Source organism: Lentinula edodes, assembly GCF_021015755.1.
Source record: "Lentinula edodes strain Le(Bin) 0899 ss11 chromosome Unknown C8R40scaffold_6, whole genome shotgun sequence".
Classification (NCBI taxonomy): Eukaryota; Fungi; Basidiomycota; class Agaricomycetes; order Agaricales; family Omphalotaceae; genus Lentinula; species Lentinula edodes.
Window position 1 is genome coordinate 628,068 of NW_025764312.1, and position 23,222 is coordinate 651,289.

The 23,222-nt window shown below is 46.5% G+C and overlaps 8 protein-coding genes and 1 non-coding gene across 9 annotated transcripts; 3 read left to right on the forward strand and 6 right to left on the reverse strand.

Moving 5' to 3' along the window:
• Positions 1 to 359: 359 nt before the first annotated feature.
• On the reverse strand, positions 360 to 3,087 carry C8R40DRAFT_1037599 (protein transporter SEC23; the record flags this gene model as incomplete). The annotated part of the gene is made up of 9 exons (XM_046223681.1): positions 360 to 383; positions 448 to 657; positions 716 to 983; positions 1,032 to 1,609; positions 1,665 to 1,904; positions 1,956 to 2,429; positions 2,483 to 2,777; positions 2,827 to 2,998; positions 3,054 to 3,087. 9 exons carry the CDS (start codon positions 3,085 to 3,087, stop codon positions 360 to 362), a joined length of 2,295 nt encoding a protein of 764 aa, XP_046089704.1.
• Positions 3,088 to 3,405: 318 nt separating this feature from the next.
• On the forward strand, positions 3,406 to 7,874 carry C8R40DRAFT_1167336 (nuclear condensing complex subunit; the record flags this gene model as incomplete). The annotated part of the gene is made up of 18 exons (XM_046231001.1): positions 3,406 to 3,727; positions 3,788 to 3,965; positions 4,018 to 4,209; positions 4,261 to 5,060; positions 5,117 to 5,259; positions 5,318 to 5,485; positions 5,542 to 5,814; positions 5,884 to 6,009; positions 6,075 to 6,206; positions 6,263 to 6,375; positions 6,434 to 6,546; positions 6,602 to 6,714; positions 6,773 to 6,990; positions 7,054 to 7,131; positions 7,183 to 7,266; positions 7,323 to 7,394; positions 7,631 to 7,685; positions 7,755 to 7,874. The coding sequence occupies 18 exons, from the start codon at positions 3,406 to 3,408 to the stop codon at positions 7,872 to 7,874; spliced, it is 3,300 nt and encodes a 1,099-aa protein (XP_046089705.1).
• Positions 7,875 to 8,574: 700 nt separating this feature from the next.
• Positions 8,575 to 10,007, reverse strand: C8R40DRAFT_1159090 (gamma-butyrobetaine hydroxylase; the record flags this gene model as incomplete). The annotated part of the gene is made up of 3 exons (XM_046229831.1): positions 8,575 to 8,684; positions 8,709 to 9,328; positions 9,388 to 10,007. The coding sequence occupies 3 exons, from the start codon at positions 10,005 to 10,007 to the stop codon at positions 8,575 to 8,577; spliced, it is 1,350 nt and encodes a 449-aa protein (XP_046089706.1).
• A 272-nt stretch (positions 10,008 to 10,279) lies between these two features.
• Positions 10,280 to 12,561, forward strand: C8R40DRAFT_774589 (uncharacterized protein). Its single transcript, XM_046236180.1, has 6 exons — positions 10,280 to 10,512; positions 10,567 to 10,638; positions 10,689 to 10,862; positions 10,931 to 11,077; positions 11,140 to 12,375; positions 12,491 to 12,561. The coding sequence occupies exons 1-6, from the start codon at positions 10,345 to 10,347 to the stop codon at positions 12,494 to 12,496; spliced, it is 1,803 nt and encodes a 600-aa protein (XP_046089707.1). The 5' UTR covers positions 10,280 to 10,344; the 3' UTR covers positions 12,497 to 12,561.
• Positions 12,562 to 13,186: 625 nt separating this feature from the next.
• Positions 13,187 to 13,714, forward strand: C8R40DRAFT_774562 (uncharacterized protein). The gene has a single exon (XM_046236179.1). It carries the CDS (start codon positions 13,354 to 13,356, stop codon positions 13,627 to 13,629), a length of 276 nt encoding a protein of 91 aa, XP_046089708.1. The 5' UTR covers positions 13,187 to 13,353; the 3' UTR covers positions 13,630 to 13,714.
• A 713-nt stretch (positions 13,715 to 14,427) lies between these two features.
• On the reverse strand, positions 14,428 to 14,512 carry C8R40DRAFT_t60. Its single transcript has one exon. It is a non-coding gene; the product is annotated as a tRNA-Ala (tRNA).
• Positions 14,448 to 14,906, reverse strand: C8R40DRAFT_1090246 (uncharacterized protein). The gene is made up of 3 exons (XM_046227472.1): positions 14,804 to 14,906; positions 14,563 to 14,746; positions 14,448 to 14,511 (listed from the first exon to the last, which is right to left on the reverse strand). The coding sequence occupies exons 1-2, from the start codon at positions 14,837 to 14,839 to the stop codon at positions 14,594 to 14,596; spliced, it is 189 nt and encodes a 62-aa protein (XP_046089709.1). The 5' UTR covers positions 14,840 to 14,906; the 3' UTR covers positions 14,448 to 14,511; positions 14,563 to 14,593.
• Positions 14,907 to 15,072: 166 nt separating this feature from the next.
• On the reverse strand, positions 15,073 to 22,146 carry C8R40DRAFT_774294 (uncharacterized protein). Its single transcript, XM_046236178.1, has 18 exons — positions 21,102 to 22,146; positions 20,971 to 21,047; positions 18,221 to 20,920; positions 18,112 to 18,165; positions 17,933 to 18,061; positions 17,707 to 17,874; positions 16,800 to 17,551; positions 16,672 to 16,740; positions 16,557 to 16,619; positions 16,402 to 16,491; positions 16,242 to 16,346; positions 16,048 to 16,192; positions 15,963 to 16,000; positions 15,756 to 15,913; positions 15,539 to 15,698; positions 15,426 to 15,474; positions 15,287 to 15,373; positions 15,073 to 15,231 (listed from the first exon to the last, which is right to left on the reverse strand). The coding sequence occupies exons 1-18, from the start codon at positions 22,022 to 22,024 to the stop codon at positions 15,152 to 15,154; spliced, it is 5,847 nt and encodes a 1,948-aa protein (XP_046089710.1). The 5' UTR covers positions 22,025 to 22,146; the 3' UTR covers positions 15,073 to 15,151.
• A 375-nt stretch (positions 22,147 to 22,521) lies between these two features.
• Positions 22,522 to 23,168, reverse strand: C8R40DRAFT_1159103 (uncharacterized protein; the record flags this gene model as incomplete). Its single annotated transcript, XM_046229834.1, has 4 exons — positions 22,522 to 22,550; positions 22,610 to 22,740; positions 22,854 to 23,110; positions 23,166 to 23,168. 4 exons carry the CDS (start codon positions 23,166 to 23,168, stop codon positions 22,522 to 22,524), a joined length of 420 nt encoding a protein of 139 aa, XP_046089711.1.
• Positions 23,169 to 23,222: the final 54 nt, after the last annotated feature.

The following is a 23,222-nucleotide window of genomic DNA, read 5'->3' on the forward strand; positions in this document are numbered from 1 at the left end:
ACGTATGTACTGGAAGAATTTTGGCCCCAATTCACAATCATTCCGAGCGTCATGTTGCCTTCGTCAGGCTCACGTATATCATTTAATAGCCTGACATAAGTGCTAATCTCCTCAAGAGCTTCAAGAAACTAAAATCTGGTCAAAATTAGTAGTCCTCAGGCAAAATATCGTATTCAATTACTCCGAACAGTCTTCGAGCCATGCAAAATGCATAGGGAATGCTGGATAGATGTCTCTCCATGATGAAACACCTTAGTACTGATCCTGAAGTTATATCATAAATACCGAGGCGACAGGGGCTACAGTTCGAGGAAGAGACGAGGAGTAAACACAATGGAACGACTATACACCCAGAGCTATTAATTGGTTTGCGCTCCGACAGCCTGCAAAACAGCAAGGAATAATTATAATCAGACTTACACACGAAAAAAGAGATCAGATACGTACCAGACGTTTCAAGTATTCCATGAACACCTGCAAGCTAACATCATCCGTGAAGATAGCCTGTCCGGACCCTGCAGCGGACGACTGCCCATACATAGTTGCAGACATGTGGGTCGTTGATGGATTTAATTTGGATAGTAGGAACCGCGCTTGACTACCTCCTTGGTCACAGACAATGTACCGAGGAATGGGAGTTCGCTCGCCAAGGAGATCCTAAAAAAAGGGTGCGGGATCAGCGCGCGATTTCATACCTCCAAAAATAAAGGCTCACCTGAGCATCTTGGACGGGAGCCTCCAATAACTCTTTGAAATTTTCATATCCCTCCTGGTCCTGGTAGCCTTGTTTTCTCCACTGAGCAACAACCTCTCCGTGCCAAATCAGGATATGGAAGAACGTATCGAGAAGCAGGACGACATCGGGCTTGATAGAAACACTGTCCAGCAGTACAGGTTGCGGTGGCGTGTCAAAGGTGTACGACATGAGTGTTGGCTGAATCATGATAAGAGAGTTGTTGACATCCTCTTCATTTAGGACATGTCTAAGAACAGTTAAACGTGAAAGAGTAACAGATTTATTATCCGCGTACCTGTAGAACGCAGTCTCATCAGGACTGTTGTTGAAAACTTGTAAAAACTGACTCCTCCGTAAATGGAACATGAATTGTGGGTAGATGCTGAAGTTGTCCGTAAGCCGGAAACTGGTCGGGTCTTCTTTCCTGTAGTCGGCGAACTTTTGGCACAGACGTATAAGCATACGGTCAACCCATCGAAGAACATCAGGCGATTCGTCAACTTCCGCTTTGAACACGGCTACCCTGGCCATGAGAACAGCAGCCGTCTCTTGGTCGAACGATGCAGCAATGTTGGGTGATCCTGCCTCGGCAAAATTCCGTGCAATGGTGGTAACCCGTAGTCGTTGTTGACCAGAAGCATGTTGGTAGTGAGTAACGAACTGTATGAGACCACGCGATCCAGGCTGGAGAGGCTGCCCGGCGGGAGTAACGACTTCAAAGTACACACCCGCCGATGTTCGTGGTGTCAAGGTGTTGATCTTCCAAGCAGATGTTTGTCCAATGCCGATCTCTGTTTCGCCGACGCATCCCGACTTTTTGCCTGCAGAAATAGCGTGTCCAATCATGCCAGAAACTTTGAGTTCTTTTGTCGTCTAAAAATGAACGGGGTTCACAGTTATCGCCGGAAGAATCATCATGAGTACAAACCTGTACGTCGAAAGTGGCATTGAAGCCCATTTGCAATTGACCCTGTTCGTCCTTGTTGAATATACGTAAGAAACTCTGTTTGAAGATTGACGTTGCGAAAGAATCAGACAACACGATAACACCGTTTGTCGAATTGGGCAACGATTTCATCTCGAGCAGACCGACTTGATCGAGACACCCAGCGAACAGATCGACGGCGTGACCATTGTTTGAAGCGCGTTTAGCAAGTCCTTCGTAGAACTGCCATGACGTCAATTTCGACAACACCGAACAAGTGAAGGAATTTCAAACCTTCATAGCCCGTTTATAGTGCTTAGCACTGTCCCTATCAATATCGTGATGTGAACGAATAGGCTCTTTCAGCTCGTTGCTAACAACCATTCCTGGGCCTTCTGTGGCAGGCCCACCAGTAAACAACATGATACGAGCACCAGTGTTAGGATAAGTGGTTTCCAAGAGACCGATAGCAACACTCAAAGCTCCACCAGTGCATCGCAACGCCCGTTTGTCGTTGGCGACAGGCCATGGGTCGCGTGTGAGTGACTCGAGGATTCCTGTGAGCTGGAACTCGCATTGTTGGACAGGGAGCAGGAAGCGAGAGGCACCAAAAGCTTGAGGAGGCATAGGTTGTCCGGGGCGAGGAGCAGCACGGTTCGTGGAGCTAAGCCCGAGCATATCTTGTATTTGTTTCGGTTGGTACTCTTTTCCGCCACGGAAAACATAAGATTTGCTGCATTCAGGATAGCCGATTTCGTGGACTTGTGTCTATGACTTAGTCAGAAAAATAAAAGACTTGGGCGCGGGCGAGTGCTAATTACCATGGTCCCATAAGTGAGCAATCCTACCAGTGCGTACGGAGGTATCAAACTGAGACTGACAACAAGAGCGTCGCGTAAAGCCTTCAGATCATCCTCATCGAGACAGGTATCGACGACGAAAAGGAATATTGGAGGAACCTGAGCGGGTCGAGAAAGTGTGTACTCGATGGTGGTGTATTTTGGTAAAAGTTCAGCAGGGAGATTCGTGTTGGAAATATCTTTATAATGTGGAGGAAAGGCATTACGAGTAAGGCAGAAGGGACAAATCCAGAGCTTTGCTCTGATATCTATTTGACTGAAGGAATTTGAGAACTATATTCTGTCTGCAGGTCACTATCACATACCAATACGGATTTAGGATTGCACGACATGGCGGCTTGCAAGCCACGGGTTCATAGAGCACGGGAGGCAAGTCTTCCCTTACTTTCAAAGGCGTATAAAGAGCTGAGATTGGGACGACCGTTCGAGTTGCTTCAATGCGAGAAGAGGGCCAAACGTTCCACGATAATCGAACACCTGAAAGTAAAGTACAGTCAACACAAGAAAAAAGTCACATATCAGCAAGACGCACCATCTCGCTCCTCTACATCTTCAAAGTCCAGCATTTTAGTTGTAGAGTATGCCTCTAAAGGTTAGAGAAAAACAACCGACACGTATCAAGCAGGAACAAATACAATGATATGCTTAAGCGCTTGTACTGCCACCCGCAAGATATGCCGAGATGCCGACGCCTCCAAGGAGGAGTCTCTCTTCATCATGAAAAATTATCTCTTCTCTCCGCCTTGCCTCCACCACTCGTCTGTTTAGTTGGATTTATAGCGCCTGTTGACACTCCTTGAACTCGATCGTATATTTACGAAGGATATCTTCTGAAGACAGCCATTCGTCGTCCGAGTCGTTTCAACTTTGAATCTGCCATCATGATGGCTCAAAGGATTTCGCAAAAATCCAGGAATACGTCGGAGGTCCTGAACACCTTACCCAGGAGGGTCTCTGAGATAATAAACGAGGTCCAACTCTCCTCATCTAACCACCATAAAAATAAAGTTGCCCTTCATAGGGTCTATGTCGATGCGATTTCAATACGTGAGGTAGTCAAAGATGGATGCGTCTTAACCGGCATGCATAAATTCAAACATGCCATCTATCTCATGGTCATCCGACTACTTGACGCAGAAAAGGGTGCCTCCGGAGATCGTGTGGCCAAATTCCTTGTTGAGTTCATTAAGTATCTCCTTGAAGAAGGTAAGACATATTCATCACATCTAACATCCATCGACCAGGCATCATAACAATCTCTTGTAGAAGATTTTCATGAATATGAACAAGACTCGAATAAAATTCAAGGATCCATCGCTCAAACGTTCACGAATCAATTTGTTCAGCAACTGCTTAAAAAAGGCTGTGCCGCGAAAGAGAAGAATATTCGATACAGAAGTGTAGCTTTATGTGCCAACATTGCCCTTGGCTTGGTCCAGATCCAGTAAGTGCTCTTGTGTAGTAGTTCAATGTTTGTCCTACATTTTTCATCGCAGTGAATCACTCTATTATTCTTTACGCGAAATACTCTTTGATCGAATCAACGACGAAGATTGGACCATTCGGGAACATGCAGCAATTGCGCTATGTACTTTTCATAGGGTGGATGATCCTGAGGAGCTTGAGGCCAAAGGTTTAACCTCATCGTCCGACGTTTTACTTGACTCTTTGTCCAATGACACCAAGCAGTATGCATTGCTTTTTCTTTATTGAAAGTCCATGGCTAACTTTCGTTAAAGAAACGTCCGCCTTTCTATATTGAAGAATCTAGACATCAGGGAAGATACAATTGATTACATTCTTGACCGCACTCGGGACACGGTTGTCGAAGTTAGGAAAGAAGTCTACTCCTTACTGGAAAAGAATGTACTCATCGGTGACGAGGATGACAAAGACGACTTGGAAATGGGTAGGATGCACCCAAAAATATTATCAAATGCGCATCGCGATCTTATCATCAAAAATGGGCTGGGCGATCGGGACCCTAGTGTTCGAGACTCTGCTGTCAAACTTTTGACTAAGTGGGTAGATAGCATCACCATAGGGGACGTGTGGCAAGATAGACCTCAAGGGAGCATGCAGGAAACAAATCTTTTCAAATTATTGACGTTGTTCAACCTACGTGCCAATGACACACTTTCTGAAGCCATCATCAAGGTGTTTGAGACAAATCCGAGAATTTGCAACGATGTTCTTTTTTGCAACACCGACTGGTTATCATTGACTCCGGAGACAGCCTTTCTTGAACGAGTTTACTTCCAATATTGTGTCAAAAACAAATGTATCACGCAGCTCGCCGAGGTGCATCCGGTCGTCATGGATTTTGCATTTTACATGCAAGAGTACTTCAATGGTATGGTCGATGTCATTCAAAGGTACCAGGAAGAGGCATCCAATACCAATCTCGATGATGTGGCCCGTGCAATCCTTCAAGCTCAAGTGGATGATCAAGAATTGATCACCTCCGAAGTGCTCAAAATCGCAATCCACCTTGATTATGGAGATGAAATTGGACGGAGAAAAATGGAACAGCTTGTTCGTAAGTTTCTTTTTTTTTGATTCTTCTCCAACCCCGTCAATGTTGAAGTCATACAGGGGACTTCCTGATCCACGAAGATCTTCCGGTAGGGCTTATAGGACCATGTGTAGAATTACTGAGAGAGATAACAGTTAATGAGCACGAATTGATCCACATTGTCAATCACATTATCATACCAACTGTCCTTCGCAACAGCGAGGTGAGATACAATTCATTCCATGGCGGGTCAACCGTTGACGACTCGGCGAGTAAAATAGGTTGATGTTGACCAAGTTTGTGCAAACTTTGATGCTCTCGATGTAACTTCATTCCCGTCTCAACGACAACAGGCCCGCGAATATTCAGCTGGTAGTCAAGGGCAGAAGGGGAAGGTAACTGCTCGTTGTTTGTGTATTTGCGAGTCCATGCTCGTGCTTGTCAATGTGGTATAGAAATATTGCATGTTCTTATTCTACCAGTACTCACGACACATATTTTCCAGATAATCAAAGAACATTCTCCAATTCGCAACATTGCTGACCTCGTGTATTCTGCGGTCGAGAGAGAAACAGACGATGAAATTAAGGAAATGGCATTTCGATGTTTTGCCCTCATTGGTCTTATCTATCCGAGTGTCGCCGCGAAGGCATTGAAATTCTTTCTGGGACATATGGCAAACCACGATATGCCAGACGAATTAAGGTTACTTGCTACCCAAGTTAGTTTTGACCTACTACTGTGGTATGGTGAAGAGAATATGCACAAATGGTGCAACGTAGGTGTTCCAGCCTGTCTTGAACATTTTTAGGGTTTTAAATTTAATGCTATCTCTTGTGTGTCGCAGGTTGATCATTTGGTCATTCATTTTGTCGAGGCACTGGACGAAGAGGAACCTACAGATGACATGCGGGTTCTCCTTTGTGAAGGACTAGTGAAATTGATGAATGCAGGGGTACTTGTAGATGAACAGGTACATTAATGACATGATCATCTTTGCTTATAATAGCCTGATTCTCTTTCTTGGAATATGTATAGATCACCAATCTCCTCATTGAGAACTACTTCTCTCCTGAATATACCAAAAATCAAAGTCTCAAACAGTGTTTGTCATTTTTTGTTCACAAGTACTGTGCACTCCTACCGGATAACCAAGAAAGGATTTCTAAAGTATGCCAATTTCTTGGTGTTGATATACTAGCATCTGACTGATATGACTTAAACAGACATTTGTACATGCCTTTCTGAAATTGTGTGATAAATTGGACACAGATGGGCTTCCTCTCATAGCCCAATTTGTTGACATGTTCTTGACATGGACTCATCCCAAGTATATTCAGTGGGCATTTTATAATCTACCTCTCCCAATCATGGAGCTCAACTTCTCCATTTCTCAGGGAACAAGACAAACTGAGGAAGTGTGGTGTCAACCTGGATACATGCATACATTTAAATCTGGCTTTCCGAATCATTAGAGAACTTCTGCAAGAGGATAGTCTCAGGGTACCCAGTAAGTAGGACTGTCTTGTGCTTTGTCATGACTGTTGAAATTGTTATTTGTGTAGAAGAGCACAAAAAGATACTTCTCCAGGTGTTTTCGCATAAACTGTATCTACCAGACCATATTGATGATGTCGAAGTTCGACATTTCAAAATGCTGCTTGACAAGATTCCTTCGGTGAGTTTGGTTCCCACAAATCTGCAGTCTAGTAACCTATGGATTTTCTATGTTGTAGTTTTTCCATCTTGATGCCTCGTCGAAGAAAGGTTTCGAAAAATTCCAACTGGATTTTGCAAAGAAATACGAGAAACAGCTGGAATTATTCACAGAAACAAATCTCCGCGCCCTCAACAAATTTCATAAGGAAATTGCTTTCTTGGACGAAATTGTTCCTTCCCGACCCGAGTCTTCAAGTCTGAATATAGGCAAATCATCAAAACGCGGTAAAAAAAGGTCTGTATCCTTTACCGATTTCAAGATAACAAATAGCTCACAGAAGTATGAATACTAAACCAGGAGATTTGCAAGCCTCACAAGTAGGTCATCTTCTGAAGCCGATGACATTTACCCTCATGGCAAAAATGGACCCTCAAAGTGAGCACACCCACTTGGTTCATTAGCAGTTCTCAGTGTCATGTATTGCAGACGCCCTCGTCATACTGTACAGCGAAACGAATTCGATTGGGATTCTGACTCCCTATCGCTATCAAATTCGCCGTTCTTGACACGGTCAGTGCTAGTAACCCGACTAGAGCATTCAATCGGAACTCAGTTCAATTTACTAGTGACCACGCTTCAAAAGATGTCGACGGCACTTCGAAAGAGGAGATCCTCGATGATTTGCTAATTGTCAATCAGTGAACAGAACACAACTGAGTAGCTATGAAACGGAACTTATTTCGTTACACGAATCGAATTCCGCCTCGAGTGCGAAGGGAGGTTGTGCTACGTTTGGGAAATGGGTCGAGCAACTGGGATATCGACAGCAGCGATACGATCCGTTCGTTTAGCGTGCTTTTCTGAGGTCCAAAAAGGGAGGGGGAAAAATCTAATTAAATTTTTTTTCGAACTCCTACCTACCACCTATGTACAGAAACGTAGTACCTACCCTAGATCTGGACTTTAACTATACGAACCCTCGAAACAAAGTGCGTACGCAGAGTACCTACCAGATAAGTCATAAAAGATATTGTATACCTACTTATCATGTCTTTTAGAATCAGCCAGTTGCTGTATCCATGCTCCGCTCCGACGTAAATCCAACAATCATTCCGGAGCACGAGCTAAAGAAAGTGGATGTGACGGTGTCATTCGCACCTGGTATTCCAGAACCCTAGCCCTTAGCTCCAGTTTCACAAAAAATACAGCATTGCTTAGAGCTCGTAGCATCAGAATTAGGATTCATCGCATCAATATCTGATACGAAAGGAGAGGAGAGCCATATGTAAAATAAGGCGTGGTCCATTTTATAATGGCAGGATCCGGATCGTATTCAGGACAGATGGCTGCTGAGGATATAGTCGCCGAGAAGTCTACCACGTTTCGATTGAAGATGTTAGACGGAGAACATAGTAGAGGAAGGGTAGTCAGACTCATATCGGATGGGTCAGTTCAGTCTCAGCAGAGTGCTTGATCCATGGCTTTGATTTTTTCTTGCGGAACTCGCTACATCAATAGACTAGGCTCTCATTTACAAAGAACTTGGACAGCTGAGGATGTTGACCGGTCTCCAATGGACCTTTGGTAGGATCGGGAATGGACGTCAATGGACAGAGTTGGTTAATACCTATGATACATTTGATACCAATTTAAATACACTGTATTTTGGGCTCTGCAAGAACCACTCTCTTGATATTGTATCATATCTGGCAGATTTCTATAATACCCAGCATGAAGATTTTGTATACATACTGTCCATTAATTCCAAGTGGAAATTTTGCACAGATGGATTTTGTTGCAGTACACATTCATTAATATGGTGGGTACGGGATGTCAAAATGTACAACCAAGAGAGCAAAGGAAATAGACCCAATCATCTCAAATCAATCCAGCGATCTTTTTTGCTCTTAGCACTCTCCCTCTGTCCTTCATGATATCACCCTCGAAATAGCATCCTTGCAACCATCGACTTATATCCTTCTTCTTCTCTGTCGTATCAAAATCAGACCTACCACTATCTACCGCATTTGGATCCGTAAAAGCCGTCCGCGAGTGCAACACCCGCCGATTATCGAAGATCACAACATCTCCTTCTTGTAATGTGTCCTCATATGTATTTTCGGGGCTATTGAGTAATTTGGCAAAACGTCCAAGAGCGAGATAAAAGCGGCGTAGCGCGGAGGATGACGACGAAGGGGATAAGGAGGATAAGGAGGAGCTGGAAGTTGGGCTCAGCAGAAGCGGGGCTTGAAATGGAGGTCCGTAGTTTATGCATTTGATTGGCGGGCACCGTAACCCAGGATTATAGTGATCTTCCTCGATAGTAGGGTGTGAGAAGTGTAAATGATGATCTCCATATAGATACTCGAATGGGACTGGCGTTTTCGTTAGAATATCATAATCCTCCGGATAGAAGCTTTTCAGCATTTTAGCCGCATGGAATGAATCGCTGAAGATGGAGGATCCGCCTTGGACTCTGTTCCGGATGCAGTGGAGAATCTGATATCGAGGAGGATGCTCGAAGTAGAGCAGGTCCATGTGTAGTCCGAGTTTGAGATTGGTGTATGCAATGTTCTCAGCATTAGTGTTTTGAACGTGGAAGATACGGCCGTAGAAGGTTTCCCGGATTTCGCTGGAGAACTGAAGCGCGAGATCAGTTAATGTAGGTTCGGTAGGTGTAGTGGTTGAAACGCCTTTCTGAGAGAGGAACTTATTATGAGCCGCTCGTTTTCCGAGATGAATGTACTTGCACGCACCAGAAAAAGCAATCCATGGCGACATAGTTTATCGATAGCCCGTGATAAACCAGCTGGCGTCTTGATCTCCTCATGCGATAGATATAGATCCCTACTCTGTTCAATATCTTCCTTGTCCCACGTCTCAGCTTCAACATCTTTCCGGAAACTCCCAAGATACTCTTTCGATGAGTGCCTCTTCAGGAACGATTCGGGGAAAAACGAAACATGTCCGTCAGGCCATTCTATGTGGATACCTATCCCACCTTTCGACTCGTTGTCCTCGATGATCTTCACAGTCTTGGGCCGGATATCAACATCAAAATCCGTCGAAGAGTGCAGTTTCTGCGTCGTCTCTGGATGTTTACATTCTGGTGAATGGCACGAGTCTCGGAGCCAGATATAAGGGAAAGTGGCATTATTAAGACTAGGAATCGTCAGGGAGTCGTCGTTGAGGGTCGCAGTAGTTATACGTCGATGGAGAGCAGGTGAGATGAGGATCTGCTTGGGGACGATTCGCCTGGGGAGCGAGCGGGAAAATCTACCCGGGACTAGGCGATAGAATGAGAAAGACATGTTGATGGTCCCAGATAACCAACGTTCACCTGTGATTATTATATGTCTTGTTTGACCAATCGAACATACATAATTATACTGTGTTTCTCCCACATACTGCTTTTTGTGAGCTTGAGAAGACGAAGAATTATTCTGGTTATCAGCAAAAGCACCCGAGGCTTATACAAAGCAGGTTGTAAGCGAACTGAAGACAGCATTCCGTTCGGTGTGGTTATGGTACTAAGTATTGTGAAATCGGAAATTAGCAACACGTGGTCGTGTAGATAAGCTGTGATTGCGATAACTCCGGCCAACCCGTTGGTCAACTTCTGGACCCATAACCACAGCTTGCTGGACCATGGCGTCCAACACGAACAAGAGCTTTGTCAACTGGAAAACCAACGGGAGAAACTGGATGACGAAGAGTAATGAGTTTGGCTCGCCGATGAACTTGATGAGCAAATCCTCTTCCGGACAACGCTCTGAAGCAGAGAAGAGACCGGTCTATCCTGCGACATCCACTACTGTGAGCACAAGCACTAATCCATCCAAATACTATCAAACTGAAAATAGAATCCAGGATAGTGGTCATGGAGGCTGGAGTGGAAGTATTAGTGAAGATGCGGGTTTCAATACGAGCAGAGGCGGCATAGTATGTTATCTTTTACTAATATATCTCCAGTTGCATTGATATAGATACAGGTAGATTTTTCTCAGTCTTATCCTACGGAGCGCGTGTTTCCGAGTAACGTCAATGAAGCCATCAACCCATCCAAGTTCAAGCAATGGCAGCCGTCCACGTCTAGTTTTGAGAAACGCGCAGAGCACAATTATAATCCAGCTACCAACGGACGCGGTGGTAGAGTATATCACACAGTGAGTAATGCTCTTGATTCATTCCCAAGGTGTGAAGATCTAGCTTACATGTATACATACATGTTCAGCATAATTCGCAGAAGAAGTCTTATGCACAGTCGAGTGTAACCCATAATGGACCAATTACGCTAGGCAAAGGAAAAAACAAACAGGTATCGGCGGAAACAGTCACGCATAACGTCAGCCGCAATAATTGGACTAACGATAACACCAAGGTGAATACCGTATATACTAACCAATCGAGCCTTCAACCCAAAGTTATTTACATCCCTATCAGAAATCTCAACGTCCTATCAACAAATCTTATCCATCTTTTCCTTCTCAACATTCAGTCCACCCCCCTAAGAAGCCATCTGCCCAAGTTCGAAAAGGAGTCCCACATGCGGAAGATCTGCAGCCCAACGAAGGTTTTACCGGCGTGAAAACTACGGTAGCACCCGGTGTTCCCAAGGTGCTCTCGACGTCAGGTAAAGTCAGTAAGAACGGCAATACGTTTCGTGGAGGCTGGATTCCAAAACGAGGTAACTGGACATCGAAAAGAGGAAGATGGGGTGATCAAACTGGGAAGCAAGGAAGCGGCAGAAATCCTAACCTACCTATGCGACCTGCACAACCTTCAATTACTTCCTCGGATCTTTCATCATCCAGTTCGCTCGATCCTGGCATATCCACACCACATCGTCTCCCTCCCACTGCTTTAAGCAAAGCTCTCAACAACCACCATATCATCCCTCAAAAACGGAAAATTTCGCCGAATTCTGACCCTGCTGCATCGATATCCTCATCTTCGCTAATGAGTATCTCTACTAGTAGTAGTGGGAGTGGTGCACCAAGCGGAAGCACCGGCCCGAAGGACTTTAGCCATTTGCTTCCTGCGGGGCCTTGGAAGAACGTTAAACGACGAAAGATACAGGAGCAGGAGTTAAGGCAGGAAGATGAAGTTCCACAAACTCGTGAGACTCTGAAGGAGGAGTTGGCCAATACTGGTGCAATACTTGTGGCTGACGGTCAAACCGTGGGCGAACGCACAGTGAATCTATCAGATCATGACCCAATGGAGCTCAACGCTGGAGAAATCAAAGTTGAATCTATCGATAATAGTTTTCAACTTGTATATCCTCCTTCTTCACCTGCTCCTTCTCGTCCCTCGCCTTCAAATGTGCTTCCTGCGACATCAATTACACATTCGAACTCGCAAAAAGCCTCCACTCAATCGAGCAGCGGGACTACAATTGTCAAGGCTACTCCCATCTCCACTACAAATATCAAAGACGAACCACTCGACGTTGCACTTACCGAAACCACAAAACCCAACAATCCAACTTCTGGTACCAAACGATACCACCCAATTCCTTCTTCTTGCCTCAAATTCTTCTCCGTTCCCGCCGTCAATACATCTTTCCCTAACATCCTATCCTCTTCTTCAAGCTCCAAGTCGCAACGTCCGGGTCATCAACTAGTACCAAACCCCCATTTCCGTACCGCTCGTGCCGAGTTCACCAAGCGCGCTGTTGCTGAACTTCGTGCGGAGGGTCTGGTAGTGTTGAGGGTATTGTGGCGGGACGATGGGTTTTGTGTAGATTGGGAAAAGCTTACTGTTCGAGAGAATGCAGCTATTGGTGCTGGAGAGGTGAATAGTGGAAATGGAAAGGAAGGAGCACCGGACGTGGGGACTAGGAAAGAAAAGGGTGCTGAAAACAGGAATGGTCAATTTCGGACGATGAAACAGGCATCTAGCCTCACGGGAACGAGGTTTAATAATCTTTATTCAATGGAGGATGGAGACTCGCAGGATAAATCCGAACCTCGACCGGATCCTAAACCACCGACTGAGACTTGGAGACCTGGCATAAGCAGCTCACGTCGCTCACAGCTCAAGACTGATGTAGATACCAATGTCGACATCATCGACCTCACCTTGGACGAGGAGACGCCGATACCTCCCGTTTCCGTTCTCCCTAACACCTCCAACTCTGATTCTTCTCCTGGCATTGGATCCAAAGAAAATGTCGTTGTCGAAAATGAAGATGTTCACCGTTCTGATTACAAACCTCCGCTGCTCGTTCGTCTCGGTTCCGGGCGCACTCCAACTGTAGATCCTTCTCGCCCGGTAACTGGTAGGACAAGATCGCCCTTCCTTCGTGATATTCCGCCATATCTGAAACCTCGCAAATCCTCCACAGTAGTTTTTGACTCTGGATATGAATGCGTCACAAAGTCTTCCTCTGAGTTATCTGGACTTGCTACACCTCTGGATTCAAACTTGATCAAACTTGAACCTCAATCGACGTCGCTAGTTCAATCTCAGCCTATTGTTCCTTCGGCTGTCCAACGAGTTCATGATGATTGCTTTATCAGCCCTCCAAGTGCTCAGTCTCTTTCTGCTGGGGCGAAACCACATACCGACAGCCGCCTCGAAGGTACGGAAGTCAGCCAGGCTATCTGCGTGCCGTCCCGTGACGCCGATGATTCCGGGGATGTGGAGGAGGAAATGCAGGTCCGGGATGAGCTTGGTCTCGATCTTCATGATGTGGAAGTGAGGCTGGATTCTGAAGATGACATGGATAATTCGAGGCCATTGGAGCAGTCTTCCGAATCTGTTGTTGAATTCCCGAAATCCACAAAGCGTGGCAGTTCTCAAGTCGCAAGAGAAGACGCGAGAGACTTTGGTTTTTCAAGCGCCAATGGACGTATCGAACGATTGGTCGTCGATCGGGATGAGAAAGTCAAAATGGAGCAACTGACACTTGATTTTCTTCGACGGTAATTTGAAATCACTTCTCTGGTGGGTAATCTTCTTTTACTGAGTAGCCTATATTGCAGATATATCAATTCCTGGGAATACGATCGTAGAAGTCTTTCTAGCGCCTACGCTCCGAACGCGGTGTTTTCATGCTCTGTTGTGCTCCCTGAATCGTCATCTGAGATATCCTTTGATGCAAGCCCCACACATGCCTTCGCATCACATTTTGTTACGTCGACATCCGCCTACAACTTCGATCCTTCAAGTTCAGCTTCAGCTTCATCTCGTCCGGTTCAGGGCCCACCTATCCTCATACAAACACCCACAGTCATCACACCTGCCCTTCTTCTCCTTGACCCCCAGCGGGCGTATACATTCTTTCCCCATGGGAGACAGGCAGAAGTAGCATACGACATATTATATCTCGGAACTCTTGGGAACATGGACGGTGGAACAAGCCTTGGTGTATTGGTGTATCTCGGTGTTCAAGCGGAGCTCAAGCGTCGAATACCCGAAGCCGATGATGACATTTTGAACATACTTACTAGTCCCAATGTGGATAAGAAGGAGAAGGGACGGTCGAAAGCCGGGATGGAAGGGAAACTTTGTCTCGGCTGGAACTTTGTTTTACGCGCTGGGGGTGTCAAAGACGATGATAACTTATCATTGCAGATTGTATCCCACCAGATGTTGGTTAGAGACGGACTCTAATAGATGCGAGTTCTAATCATTAGTGGCCCTACTACATACATACATATATCTTGAATGATTATCGAAGAGAAACTGATCACAAAATCAAAGTCATATTGAGGAACAAAATAATGGACACACTGGGAATTGAACCCAGCACCCCCCGCATAAGCGTAAAATGCTAAGCGGATGTGATAACCAACTACACCATGTGCCCTGTGGAATTTGGGATTAGAATGCGGCCTAGAGCAACAATGGAATGCCTGCCATATAGCAAATACATAAATAAATGCAAAAGTTAAAACCAAGCCTTCCTTCTCTCGTTCCATAAGTATAGTGCGTGTATAATCCCCCCAATCCAGAAGAGGAACGTGAGTAGGATATTGATTAGTATATCTGATACGGGCCGCTTCATTAAGAAGACCGCAACAGGGGGAAGAAGGATAGCGCACTACAACAATCAGTGTTAGATGGGTGCATGCCAATGAGTATACTAGAAAAAACCAACTATTATGATGAGGACATCATCAGTTCGTATAGCCATTCGTATATATTTGGGTGCGGGTGGGGCTTTTAGATATTCTGCAGAGTTCGGACGAAAAACAGCCACTATATATCTGCTACTCAACCCTATAGCGTCATAAATCCCAAGGTCATTACGAGTGTGGCGCAAATTGCGATGCATCCACAGTGAAGTCATCACAGTCTAGTTTGCAAGGTCGTGGTCAAGTCGTGGTAATGGGTAATTGTGGTGTGTATTATATGTATACAGATATGAATTCTATGTACTTGTCCAATATTATTCCTGAATTATTAGTATCCAGTCCTTGCAGTACGAACTCTCGGAATCCATGCACTAAGCACGCTGCTTCCTGGCCGCCCGCTTTTCAGCATCCTTGCACTTTCGGCTCGCATCTTCAATTGCTTTCACCCACACTGCAATGAGATCGAAGTATCAGCGAGACGTGCCATCGATATCACCGGTACACACCTTGACAATCCCTCGCGGAAGTAGCTCGCAGTCCAATAGTCTCGCCACCACGAGGATATGGCAGTGCAACTTGGAATGCAAGATCATCTGTTCAAATCATTCTCAGTGAATATATTTGGCGCACAGGGAAACTTCCTACCTCGGTTTCCAGGAAGATCTTTTACTTGCGTCTCTGACAATGCGATAGGCTACAGAGTAGAGGGTTATTGGATTGAGTCGTGTATAGCTCTTCATGGCAATTAGTCACCCTACCATACGATAAAGATTTTGGACTTTATCATCGGTGAGCACCAAAATATCACTGCACAAGAATGCGTGTAGTCTTCTTCCGCTTTTGGCTTTTGTCAAGGTGCCCTCCTTTAAGAGTTTTCGTACACCCATGTACCTCGTCGGAGCTGTGAGATCCAGTCGCCTTTCGAAGAAGAGAAGGACGCTTAGCCACAATCCCTTTATAATTTGAGTACCTTACCCTTGCCCAATCCATAGATACTGGGAAATTCGCTTCAGCGTCTCCTGCCCCTCCTGATATCGAATCGCTTCGTTGATATGGTTAAGGATTTTCTCAGCAATTTCAATCGATCGATCAATCGAATCTTTCTCTTCCCCTGGTAAAGTATAGTGAGAGATCTAAAGCGCGTTGAGCTTTGATATCTCGAGGATAGGAAACACTACGTGCTTGTCTTATGAGGAGTGGATACCTCGTAATGCGTTGCACTGGAAATAATGTAAGTATTATCAACACAAGAGAAGCCATCACGTACTAGGTATTAGCAGATAGCTAGACAAGTCCAGATTCCTCGACGATGGGCCATCTCGAATGTGTTGAAGTTGCAGCGCGACTTCAGAGTTCGAATTGCGGATGTCTTGCAAGACTTTGATTGCATTGCCTTGATTGACACAATATTCCTGTTTTGTGTAAAGGAATAGAATGGCCCATAGTACTATCGTTGCTGACCATATAGACACCCATACTCGACATGTAATTCTCTATTATGTCACCGATCCGATCAATGTACAACCTGCAATCTTTCTGCCTTTCCTCGAGCGAACTCATGAATGTCTGCGAAGGAAATATTCAACATAATTAGGAGGAATGTGTATATCAGCTCACGTACAATGTTTGTTAACAAGATATCTTCGATATTTGCAAAAATCACAGTTATTGCCTTTCGGTCCAGAAGAGGTAACAGTTTGGAGTAGAAGGCCTCGAGTCAAAGACAAAGCACGTCAGTTTGGATGCAGTAGAATTTTATAGTTAGATTCTCCCCACCTCAACTACAAGCTGTAGATCTCGAACGTAGGCGTTTTCAGTGGCGATCAGCTCGAAGATGGCCTAGAGCAAAATCTAATCATCGTCAAAGGAAACTTTTCTTTATTGGATTTACCTCTTGTCGGCGTCTCTCGTGGGAAGGTATACCATCCAGGGCAGATTTATCTACCAAACTGGCCCAAGACTAGACACAAATGCTGTTTGAACGACCAAGGCTCAGCAAATACGAAAATTTCCACTCACACTCCCAAATGCAGGACTGTTTGAGCGCGCGGAATCTTCATTAGAAAGGGAACTCAGAATGGGAGCGGAAATTGTCAGAGTACGTCTGTCGCTGTCCACCGGGGTCTTGGACCGTCCGAGGAAATGGAAAATCCCAGAGTGTGAACGGGTTTCGCCGTCTTTAGAAGGAGAAGTTGACATAGTCACCGAAGTCGTAGGGGAAGAGAGCGCGGTGTCAAAAGATGCAGCGGAGAGGCGGTTGTTACCTGCGCCTGACTGTGTGAGACGGAAAGCTTCGTATCTTTCAAAAGCATCGTCCAAGGGGGTTGGCTCTGGACCTTGCATAGACTCAGGGATTTTCGGAAGATCCTTTGAAGATATGGATGAAACGGACTGTGTTCGAGGAGCGATAGGCGGAGGTCGCCTTTTTCGTTTGGGGGGTCTCGGTGGCGGTTTAACGTCTTTCTTGACGATCAAACCAGCGGCTTCCAATACCATCTGACGTTCGTGTTCGCGGCGAGCCTCCCGTTCTTCATGCGTTTCCTCACTGTTTTCCTCGCCGTCACTGTCCTCGAATGAATGGTAGTCAGTATCAGAATCTGAAGCATCACTAGCAGCAGCATCATCCTCATGTTCGACCTGCTCAATGTTCTGAATGAAACCATCCACCACATTGAGATGATCCAAACTTCCGACTTCAGTTGGATTTACTGTCAACATATTTTGGGCATCTTTCAGTTGGCTTGCAACAGTTGTAGTGTGAAGAGCACCATCTGAATGTCAATAACAATTTCCATTCCATTCCGGGTCAGGATTTATTTGAAGGTGGTACATGATAAAAGAAAACCAGAAAAAAAGCAACTTCAGCCTGTTGTTCACATGACGAGGGTAAACAGAGACGCATAGGGGAGGTAGTAACTTGACTAACCCTGGATAATTTCTAAATAACCCGCGGGCACAATGAATACTACTCCACCCTGTTCTGCTTTCCACCATTCTTCTTCGCTCTGGTCGATGATAATAACTTCGTCTCCTTCGGCCATTGACAACTCGTCGGGATTTTCTCCAGTATACGTGTAAAGTGCCTTGGCCTTGACTGTTGGAAGATGATGAGACAATCAATATAGATAGAGTGTAAAGGAATCGAGACCAACCTTTCGTTACTTCCTGTACATATGTCTTCGGGAATAAACCCGACTTGCCGGTACAGTCTAAAATGCCATACCACCAATCGCCACCCGTTTTCGAAGGATGAGCAGTAAGGGTAAGGTTTTCTCCGAAGCCTATCCAGTCCAAAGATTAGCGGATGAGATTAGAAGAAACACAATCTTACTGAGATCATCGGGGCCATCGCCCTCGAACGGATAGAGTGACCTTACAGACAACGCTGTTGATAGATATTGGGTACCTTCACAAGCCTGCCCGAGGAAAAGAAGACTCACTGATAGACTTGTTGATATCGGCCATCAGATCGGAAGCGGGATCGGCAACATCAACTTGAATATCCGGGATTGGCGCATGGTATTGCTCAGACTCCGGTTCATATTCGGCATCTTCACCGATCGTGGCCGGAACCACAGGAACGGAAGTTTTCCCAACATCCGCCGCCAAACCAGCATACCAATCCACCGACTGACGGTTATCCTTCACATTCATAACAGGAGGCTCGGGCGCAGCCATAGGCGGAGGTGAGGGAGGCGATGGTGGGCGAGCAGCAGCGGTAATATGTTCTGGAGGAGAGGATTCACCCAATACCTTTCCAGATAGCTGAGGCCCACTCTTGTCCACAGTCTTTGTGGGTTTCAAGCGAAGTCCACTTTGGATAGAACTAAGGAGAGCGCCTCGATCTCCAGGAGCAGCCGGTGGTGCTCCCCCTCCGACCATGGGAGGCGGCGGCGGAGCAGTAGGAGCAGTAGAAGCCATGGGCGGTGCTGGCGGAGGTGGCGGGATACCCATGGATGGAGACTCGGGTTTAGGCGTATGGCTTGCACCAGGCGCAGGCGAACTCGGGCTAGACCCAGGCCCCGATTGAGGACGAGGTAACAAATTGCCGAACAACCTATTTGCAATATCATTTCGAACAGCCCTGGAAGAGGATATCTCATCGTCGCTGCTATCTTCATCATCATCCTTCTCCTTGACCATATCCCAGTCATCGTCGTCATCTTGAGGGGCCGTATGGTATAGTTTAGGTCCGGATGAGATAGGTGTAGGGGTACTGGGAGCCCTAGCAGCAACAGACGGTGTCGGTGCAGGAGAAGCTATAGCTGCTGCAGGTTTGGCCCAGGGGTTCGTACTTGCAACTGCAGGAGGTGAAGACGTGAAGGCTCCTGCACCTGCTCCTTGATTCATGAGACGACTAAAGGGATTTGTACTAGATTTATCAGGCGTAGACACTGGAGGGCTGGCAACTGGAGGTGCGGGCGGCGGCGGAGGTGGTGGCGCAGACACGGAAGGAGAAGGAGCAACAGGCGGAGGAACAACAGGAGAAGCTGCTGCAGGTATAGAAGGTGGAACTGGTGACACAGAGGGGCGTTCACTCAGAGCCTTCAGTCTCGCCTGGTACAATTCTTCTTCAATTCTAGCCTGTTCCGCTTCCTTCTCCATCTCTTCAAGTGCTTTCAAACGGGCTGCACGCGCTTCCCGCTCCTTCCTCAAAACCTCTTGACGTTTACGAATCGCTTCATCTTCTGCGTTAATTTCAGGCTCAGCGGGAGCTGCCGGGGGTACGACAACCGGGATGGAAGGCGCTGGAGGGGTAGGTACTGCCACCCGGATAGTCCGAGGTTTAGGCGGCGGAGGAGCTCGTTTACTGACTGGAGGTGGAGGAGCAGCTTTTGGAGCTGGAGGAGTAGGAGCAGTTTTCGGTGTGCTATTTTCTTTTAAAGCCCTTTCTTGGTCCAACCTCTCTTTACGAAGATTCTCCCTTTCCTCAGCTTGTTTCTCAGCAGCACGGACTTTCTCCTCAGCTTCCTTCTTTTCCTGCTCAAGTCGATCTTCGACGGATGTGTCAACCGAAGTGGGAGAAGGTGTGGCGACAAGACCTAGTTTGGCTTTGCGCTCCTCAATTAACCGCTGTGCTCGAGCTTGGGCATATGCTTGTCGTTCAGCGGGAGTCATATTCTTGGTCGAAGGACCGGGGGAAGGCGCCGGTTTCGGAGCCGGAGGAGGATCACGGATGGTGCTTGGTGGCGCAACAGGCGGTGGCGCTGGAGGGGACCGAGTACGTGCGGAGCTGCGTGGACGGTCATAATCTCTATCCTGGTTCCGTTCACGATCTCTGTAGTACTCAGAGTCACGGTCCCTATCGAGGCCTCTGTCTCTGTAGTCCCTGTCGTAATCTCTTCTATCGCGGGAGCGAGAACGTTCTCGATACCTATCACGGTCGTCGTCGTAACCTCCTCGCGAATAAGGTCTATCACGATCATCGTAATCCCTGGGAGAGGAATATCGATCATCTCTGTCGTCGCGATATCTCCCCGTCCTCTCGTTGGCACGATCGCGATCTCTCTGCCACTGCCTCTTTTCCCTTTCCCTCCTTTCGTCCCTGGCCTTGAGTTTTCTCTCCAACTCAGGCAATTTCTCGTGTCGTAATGATAGGAGTTCTCTTTCGAATCGTCTCTTGTCTTCTTCCTTACTCGCAGTCCTAGGACCTCGTGATACGTAGTCCAAATCTTCAGTGAGACGCTTAATACGGTATTTGAGATCGTCTCTCTCGGCATCAAGAGCTTCATCTTCCGCAGACCTAGAAGCATTCTCCTGCGATGTTTTGTCTACCATGTACGAGCTATTATCGAGCATGTGTCGCATCTCGTCAATGTCGCCGGCGCCGCTTTTATCGTGAGTTCCACGAATAGCGCTACGATCAACATGACGCCGTGAAGAAGTGTAAACGCCGCCCGAACTATCATCGCTATGCTTGTAGATGGTTGCATCCCTACTGGAGTCGAGCGAGGAGCCTGACGAGTTGAAAGAACGTTCTTTGAGGTAAGATACAGGGGAATCGTGGGTAGTTGGGGAGCGGTTGCGAGTTTCGTTCTTCAAAAGGTCTTTGAGAATATCAACAGAATCACCGAGATTTCGGGCAGACGGCGGGACGAGTTCGGGAGGCAGGGTCTCGGGAATATCATTGCCATTGAGCCCTAGTAAGGGTCAGTTGTACTGATTTACATGGTGTGATTAATGTACGCACGTCGGTAAATCAAACCCATAGCAACATGAAACTCAGCAAGGTTCAACTTTCCGCGATCGTCTACATCTGCTAGAGTCCTAAAGTCAAATAGATCAGGATGAACCTTAAGCCTTCCTTGCAGAGGTACTTACCAAATCCTGGCCAAATCGTCTTTACTGAGGCCACTTTGACCGAATACCTCCAAGGCGTTCTGACCAGTGATAAAACCAGTGCTCTGAGCGTCCCAGGCTCTGAAAATCTGATCATAGCTCTTCTTCTCAGACCTTGAGAGAGCCCAAGGAATCTTGGGTGCAGATCCCTGATTCTGCTGTTGGAATGACTGCTGCAAGTTCAGACCGCCTTGCAAGTTTGACGGTAGTTGCGGAGCACCGGTTGCGCTGTAGGGCATAGAAGTATTCACAGGCATAAAAGTGTTGGACATCATCTGTAATTTAGGGTCAATATAACCCGTTGCCTGAGGAAGTAGTGGTCGAGCGGAGCCCATTCCAGGAGATGGACTAAGGAAAGACCGGTTTTGAGGAGGTTGAGAAAGAAAGGTTGGCGTGGAGTTCTGCTGCTGAAATTGGCTGGGGATAGGTGGAACCGGAGGAGGAGGCGCCGCTCGTAGCTGCTGCCCTTGCATCATACCTGGATAGCCAGTTGCTTGGGTTTGCAGGAATCCAGAGTTGGGAAAGCCGGTCGGCTGTGCTTGCATGGCGAATCCAGTAGGCTGAGACTGAAGTCCACCTGAAAATCCAGGTTGCTGGGGCTGAATTCCAGCAGGAAACCCGGTTCTCTGTGGCAAGATACCGCCTGTGGGTACACTAAAGCCTTGCTGAAACTGAGCATTTTGTTGTAACTGGGGATTTTGTTGAAACTGAGGGTTACCGCCGGGCATTCCAGTCTGCATAGGGTACTGGTACCCTTGCTGCTGGCCCCATTGCGACATGATGGTCAGGAAAGAAGGAAAATGCGGCCACTGACGACGTAAACTTGGACTGGACGAATTGGCAGTGTGGGAAATTACGCGGTTTACGTCAGTCCCGGAAACCAAATTCTCGCCGTACCATAGCATTGCGATTCACTGTAAAGCATAGGTCGTCTTTGATTGCCCTTTCAAGTACTTATATCTTGTAGATGAAGATGATCGAGAATAAATACAACCACCTGCGCAAGGCGTGCATTTACTGTATATGTACTAGATCTCAAATGGCACTTGATAATTCTTGCCTGTAGCACTGAGGTGTGCAGTCCAGAGCGTGAATCCCATAGTAGAAAAAAGCCTGAACGTGAAACTCGCAATACTGATAGAGAAAGTCAATGGGCAGAACCCAAGAACAACTGCGATCTGCGTTTCACATCCGGAATTGCTGCGATGCTTTTAGATCATGTCCGATAAGCGATCATCGATATGACTCTGAGTCGCCTGAAGAATGCGAGTTTACAGACGTCGATCTGGCAATATCCATTCAGATTTCTACGATTTCACGACGCGAGAGTTTGGTAAGGATTAGGACTACAGCACAGAACTATTAAGGGGAGTGAGAATGGTAGACCATCAAGGGGAATTGTTTAGAATGATTTGCTGGCTTTCTCCAACACTGTCCACGACGAGATCAGATCAAAGAGTTCTATCGTGTGTAAAGGTCGTCAAACGCACCATTCTCGTATGAAACCTCACTCAAGTCACTTCCTTGTATATCGAAATGAATACCATCGAACGACTTCTTTAAGGCGTCCTTCGAAGAGGCGGTCAACATCCTGGACCTGACCGATGCCGCGTCGGGGTTCCTTATCAAAGAAGATCATTAATTCATGATTTATCCCGGAGAGACAGCGCGCGCGTGCATCCGCAGGGAAAAACCGCCAGGCCTCCAAAAAAGAAGAGAAAGAATTACACTCACCACAAGAAGAAACAGACCTTGTTCCTCTGACCGCCACCTTCTTTCTCATATTGAAAATCATATACCGCATATCGGCATTGGTCCTCTGGGAGGTCCGCAATGAAATCTTCGTAATTGTCTGATTCCGACGTCTTCTCTGTGATAATTTCTTTGTTGTCTGGGCTGAACTTGAAGATGATGTATTTAAGCTTTTTGCCCAATTTGAGCGTCTGGTAGTCTTGCAGACAACCGGGGTGGACACCGATACCGGAAGAGGCCTGTAGCGCGCACGAAATCAGCGTCAAGAATTTCCAAGATTGAAAGGTTTCTGACCATGGTAGATGTTGTTAATAAAGGAAATGGATGTGGTTGAGATGAAAGGTATGGATC

Bases quoted from the DNA above. Each gene is read 5' to 3' on its own strand.
- C8R40DRAFT_1090246 (XM_046227472.1), bottom strand. From the start codon at position 14,839: ATGGCTATACGAACTGATGATGTCCTCATCATAATA. The intron at 14,747-14,803 runs GTTGGTTTTTTC...TGATTGTTGTAG, and splicing joins ATGATGTCCTCATCATAATA to TGCGCTATCCTTCTTCCCCC.
- C8R40DRAFT_774562 (XM_046236179.1), top strand. From the start codon at position 13,354: ATGCAGGTCCGGGATGAGCTTGGTCTCGATCTTCATGATGTGGAAGTG.
- C8R40DRAFT_774589 (XM_046236180.1), top strand. From the start codon at position 10,345: ATGGCGTCCAACACGAACAAGAGCTTTGTCAACTGGAAAACCAACGGG. The intron at 10,513-10,566 runs GTGAGCACAAGC...AATAGAATCCAG, and splicing joins ATCCTGCGACATCCACTACT to GATAGTGGTCATGGAGGCTG. The intron at 11,078-11,139 runs GTGAATACCGTA...CATCCCTATCAG, and splicing joins GGACTAACGATAACACCAAG to AAATCTCAACGTCCTATCAA.
- C8R40DRAFT_774294 (XM_046236178.1), bottom strand. From the start codon at position 22,024: ATGCTATGGTACGGCGAGAATTTGGTTTCCGGGACTGACGTAAACCGC. The intron at 21,048-21,101 runs GTAAGTACCTCT...ATTTGACTTTAG, and splicing joins GACGATTTGGCCAGGATTTG to GACTCTAGCAGATGTAGACG. The intron at 16,620-16,671 runs GTAAATCCAATA...ATTTTGCTCTAG, and splicing joins ACGAGAGACGCCGACAAGAG to GCCATCTTCGAGCTGATCGC.